The following is a 5,860-nucleotide window of genomic DNA, read 5'->3' on the forward strand; positions in this document are numbered from 1 at the left end:
GTAACTGATGGCAGCACTGGCCTCATGCCCCTTTCATACAAAGGTGAATTGGGTGATAGGTGACAATATTGTAACAGGGAGATTCAATAGTAATTATACATCTTGAAAGGATCATAAACAAAACATCCCAGGGGACTAGGGAGGTCAGAAAAGGATAGCTAGTTGTGTTTTGCAAATGTGTTAACGATCCAAGAACAACCAGAATTATTTACCAATGCCGGGGAAAAGGGCATTTCAAACTAGAGGGGCCAAGTTTGAAAGGAGATCAGATGAGACAATACAAAAGTAAACAGCCTAGTGAAAACACTGGATAGATGGTTCCTGGGTGTTGCTGACCAGTTGAGTCACTTAAAACTGAAGAGGCAAAGAAAACCTATGGAAACAACATGACTTGAATATGCCAAAATATGTTTATTTTGTATCCTGCAAGAAAAACTTAAGCGAGGACATATGCAAGTGCAAATAATAAATACAGGCAGCTGGATGATACTGGTAGAATAATCAGTGAGAAAAATGAAATGAGTTTTTATTTAAAACAGTAACTAATTGCTTAGCCCTTCACCCACAGTAACAAACAGATGATAAACGGATTAAATGTTGACACAAGTTTACATCCTTAAAGTTTAGAGAGAGGCCTGGAAAGTTAAGGAAGGCAAAAGATTTTAAAAACTCTGAATTGGACAGGAGGTGAAGGAAAGTACAATATCATCCTCTTTCTCAAAGGATTTAAAGTAGGTACATCTGCTTGGGATTTGCACATTTACTGTAGACTTGTAAAGAAATAATAATCCCTTATGTTTACATAGCACCTATAATTCCAAATCAACAAGTGCTTTTACAAACTCTTCAAACAAAGGTCAGTCACTCCACCCACTACAAAAATACTATTCTCACAGTATGTAACTGTGTCCATCCTGTGCCACCAGCACTGTTCCCACACATCTGATGAAGGAGAAGTTAAGAATTATTTATTGACTGTAAATGGCAGAGACTATATGGAGGCAGAATGTATTTACCTGAGTTAGCATTTGGCAAGGACATAATTGCCAAAACCCTGTTTTTCAAGAAATGCAAAGGAACCTTTCGTGACCAAGAGTAGTCAGGGGTTTAGATTTATAAAAATACAGGAAATTCACTCTGGTGGTATAAATATGTTGCATGTGTTTATAATAGTTTCTCAAAAAGGAATTTTAAGAGTTTTTCTTTTACTCTTATTTGCAGTGGAATACCCATTCTCACATTTTGTTTCCCACTGAAGAATTTTGAACAAGGAACATCCCATATAAAAGCAGGTCTTTATGAGAGATATAAAAAAGTACTTAGCCAGCTACAGGGAATTGCATATAGAGCTGCTGTCAGTCAGAGTTTAAACAAGATGAATTTGGAAAAGAAATCTGGTTAGACCACAGAGAAAATCTACATGTTCTAGACAAAGGCAGAGAGGTTACAGCTGGCCACTTTATGCAGCAAAGTTTCCAGGCAGTGACTGGTGCCAATCTTAAAGCTGTAAGAGGACAGTAGAGGCTGAATTTTAAAAAGCTTAAAATAGATTCATTTTTCTACCAAGTTTTAAATGTAACTCTGAGAGTGATCAAGTCAGAAACCAACCCTTCTACCCAGAAACTTAAATTTATGCATAATATTCCTTAAAATCCCACCACCAACTCTAGTGACTACACCTCTTACTAATGAATGTGATATTTTCCCCTTCATTCCTCCACTCTAATTTTAAAACAGGTAACACACAATCTGGAAAGAAGGTGAATTTCAGAAAATGGATTCCCTCCAGTTACATTGTGAATCTGCCTCAAATCCATACACTAGTTTCCTTCTTTCTGTGCTAACTCCATAGAGCAAAAGAAAAGAGATTTGATTCATCTTAACTAACAAATCTAATCTCAAAAACAAAACAGCAGGTTAGGAATTCAACATATAACTCAACCCAATGAAGCCAAACTTCCCAGAAGAGATAGCTTTTCACTAATTTAACAGTCCCTTAGCTGAAACATGTAGAACTTTGAGCGCTTAGATTTTTCATTCCCAAGACTGCAGAATATTTTATAGGTTTATAGACTCAGACATCAGATGTCCTAGATTTTGGTATATAAACATCCTGCTCTAATCAACCACCGTCTATGGCTCTGATATACAGCAGACCTGGATGAGGAGCAGCATTTAGGCCAACAGAAGCTGAAAGTCGATGGTGATACATTTGGCCACCAGTGCTGGAAGGTCTACTATACAGCATTTGACTTAAGTATCCTTAACATGAAGTGTTTTGGGTCAGAGAGGAAAGTAAAAACTGAAGGACAAGAGGAATTAAAAGATCCCCATGATAAAGGAACAGTGGAAAACCCTTAAGTGCCCATTTCACCAAGGGTTAGTATCCACTCAGGTAGGTAGTATTGCATAGAGCCCACTTTCCTGAGTCCTCAATGAAGGAGATATAGAAAAGGCTACTTGCAAGAACTGAGGGGGTGAGGGACAGACTCCCACCTGAACCTGGTTCTTTCAGGACAAGATTGAAAAACAGAACTGGAGTGTTTGTAATAAAGGTCATGTTCCACACTCAGTTCACACTGTCGTCCCAAACTGGCTCGTATCCAATTCCTGATCTTCCAGGTCATCTTCACAGAGAGAGAAGTCTTTGTTCTTTGATATCTGGTTGGTGATGCAGTTTGACTCCTGGAACTCGTCATGAACTGGAGAACTGGAATCACTTTGGGTCCCTGGAAAGGTACTTAACTGTTCCCCTTCTGCCATGTAAGACAGAAGATTGTCCAGGATGGGTCGGTTTCTGCAGATTTTAGTCAGAAGATGACTCCTGTGCTTCAGCTGTACAATTAAGTCATCTTTTTTCTGGATGACATTTAACAGCTTCTGAATCGTCTCCTCAGATGAAAGCAGCTTCTGCTGCAGAGCAGTAATTTCTCTTAGAAGAAAACAGAAGAAAACTAGTCTCAAAACAAGGCTACTAGAATGTAGCCATGCACAGAACTACTGTTCCTCACTGGACAGCTTTATTTGCCCTCATCCTATAAAGACCTAAGGGGTTTTTTAGTTTCAAAAAACAGAGGGTTATATAAAATGTTGAAGAAATGATCCCCGTACCCTTTCAAGCTTCCTGAATCTCTCTCTCATGCCCCTCTCTTTGGGTCAGCTGTTTATGTAGTTCTAACACAGCACTGGCAGTGCAAATCGTGATACTTAACACTTTCCATTATAAGACCTTGTTTCTTATAGTTTTGCCAAACTTTAACCTTTCAGGCTGAAATTTTGCATGCTGGGTGCCTACCCCGTGGACTGAATTTTTCTGGAAGTTTCAACTAAAACAGTTCAGCCATTCTAGATAAGGAGTTTAGGGGAAACTACATTGTTTTGCCCATGTTAAAAAAATTCTGCAATTCCCCGCCGTCCTCGCTAATTCTAGGCCTCCGGGCTGGTCTCACAGCGGGGCCCCCCCGGGCCGGCCCAGCCCAGCCCCTGCCCGGGGCGGGACGTCGGCCAGGCCAGGCCCGGCCCGGCGGGCGGGACGGGGCAGGTGTTACTCACTCCCCCGCCCGCCCGCCCGGCGCCCGCTCAGCCCCCGAGCCGGGCCGGGCCGGGCCGGGCGCTGCCCCCGGCGCTACCTGTCCTTGGCAGCCCCCAGCTCCCGCAGCGCCGCGCGCAGCTCGCCGTCCTTGCGGATGAGACTCTCCGCCTGCCCGCGCACCGTGCGCTCGGCCGCGCCCAGCCGCCGCTCCAGCTCCGCCACGCGCCCGTGCAGCGCCGCCAGGTGCGCGTTGGCCTCGCGGATCTGTACGGCCGGGGGCACCGACATGTCGGCCAGGCCCGGCCAGGCCCAGCCCGTCCTGTGGGCTCCCGCCCCGCCCCGCCCCGCCGGCCGCGGAGCGAGGGCGGGGCCTGGAAAGCCCCGCCCCCGCCAGCCCGCTCCATCGCTGGCCTGGGTCTATGGCTTGGGGGCCCCGGGGTCGCTCTGGGGGCAGAGTGGCCCTTTGGGGGCAGGGAGATGCCCCCCCCGACAGAGGGGCCCTTTGGGGCAGGCGGATGGCACCCTGGGAAGAGGGGTGCTTTGGGGGCTGGGGCAGCCTAGGAAGAGGGGTGCTTCAGGTAGCGTGTAGGGGAGTGCTAACTTGAAAGATCCTTACAACTCTTTTGCCCAATTTCACCTCGTCTCACTTTTGATAACACAACAATTTAGAGAGCAAAGGGGTATACTCACTGTTTGTGAATTGGTTAGAGTGCAGCCAGAAAAGCAATGTTCATGAAGTGTGGAAAAAGATGGATTTAGATAGCTTCTGGTTTACATTCATAAATAATGCATAAAATTCCAGTCCATTTCTATGCTAGCAGGGTACTGTAGCTGCTCTGTATTTCTTTCCATAAAGCTCTTTCCCAGAACAAGACACACACTTGTTGCAGGAAAGAAAATGGTTTACAGTTTGATTGGGGCACAAAGTTTAGCAAGGAGAGAGTTCCCGGACAGCAGTTACACCATAAAAACAAACACGCGCGCACCAGCTGCTTCAGCCTGATCCCAGCTGCAGTACTGGACTAATGTACAGACTCTACAGTGGGGAAGGATGGCTCTTTCTCATGGCCCAAGCACATTCCTCAAGTTTACAACAGGTATGTCTACGCTGCACCTGGGAGCGAGCCTCCAGCCGCGACCAATAGATTTGAGGTAGGAAGGCTTATGCTATCATGACAGGTTTCAGAGTAGCAGCCGTGTTAGTCTGTATCCGCAAAAAGAACAGGAGTTCTTGTGGCACCTTAGCGACTAACCCATTTATTTGAGCATGAGCTTTCCTGAGCTACAGCTCACTTCATCGGCTGCATGCCGTGGAAACTGCAGCAGACTTTATATACACACACTCTGTATATATATATATACTCTGTGTATATATAAAGTCTGCTACACTTTCCACAGAATCCATCCGATGGAGTGGGCTGTAGCTCAGGAAAGCTCACGCTCAAATAAATGGGTTAGTCGCTAAGGTGCCACAAGAGCTCCTGTTCTTTATGCTATCACGCTTTGCTAGCCTGAGGGGGCCAGAGGGTGAGCGCACGAGCTACAACATCAAAGCAGTGCCCACGTGGCTATGGCCGCTACTCTTTTGAACACAAATGACATGACCCATACAAGCCTCAAATCCCAACGTGCAATGCCTCCTCTTGATGCAAGCGGCGGGGCTGCGCAAAGCTGTTTTGATGTTGTGGAAAGTAAACCCTGATTGTGGGAAAGCCTATTTCCTACGTTTCTTTAAACTCCAGGTCCTGAGCTAGCGGCCTCTGGGTGAGGCACAGTAAAAAGTCCTTTACAAAATATAAGGTCTTGTGCCGCCACAGTTCTCGCCCTTGGCAGAGCCCCAAGTGATTCTGTAACGGCAAACTCCTGGCATGGCTCAATGCCCCACGAAAGCGGGCGGCGCTCCTCTCTTCTCGCCCAGGGAAATGAAAGATGGAGAGCGAGGCTTGGCACGCGTGGACCCTCCATCCTCCTGCCTAAACGTCCCCCCGTGACGGGTTAACTCTCCAGCTCCGCGGGCGGCCAATCGCCACCCGGCGGTTCTCTCGGATCGACTATCGACTTTCCAAACCCACGTCCGAGAGCTCCGCGCCGGCGCTGCGAAGACCCTTGTGGCCACGGCCCTCACTCGGCATCCGTGCCAGCTAGGCCTCTCCCACCCTCCCCGCCCCGGGGGACTGCAGCTGGGCGCTGCGCCTCAGGGCAGCGGCCGGAATCGCACCTCGCACCGGCGGCAGCCCCGCGGCTGCGGCGCCGGCGCCGGGCCTCGCCGTGCGCATGCGCGCGGGCGGCTAGCGGAAGTTCTTTCACAGAGGGGGACGAAGGAACGCC

At 47.6% G+C, this 5,860-nt stretch overlaps 1 protein-coding gene across 1 annotated transcript; it reads right to left on the minus strand.

Moving 5' to 3' along the window:
- Positions 1-391: 391 nt before the first annotated feature.
- Positions 392-3,872, minus strand: VMAC (vimentin type intermediate filament associated coiled-coil protein). Its single transcript, XM_073323890.1, has 2 exons — positions 3,630-3,872; positions 392-2,932 (listed from the first exon to the last, which is right to left on the minus strand). The coding sequence occupies exons 1-2, from the start codon at positions 3,818-3,820 to the stop codon at positions 2,575-2,577; spliced, it is 549 nt and encodes a 182-aa protein (XP_073179991.1). The 5' UTR covers positions 3,821-3,872; the 3' UTR covers positions 392-2,574.
- Between the last annotated feature and the right edge of the window lie 1,988 nt (positions 3,873-5,860).

This window comes from Lepidochelys kempii, chromosome 25, assembly GCF_965140265.1.
Source record: "Lepidochelys kempii isolate rLepKem1 chromosome 25, rLepKem1.hap2, whole genome shotgun sequence".
Classification (NCBI taxonomy): domain Eukaryota; kingdom Metazoa; phylum Chordata; order Testudines; family Cheloniidae; genus Lepidochelys; species Lepidochelys kempii.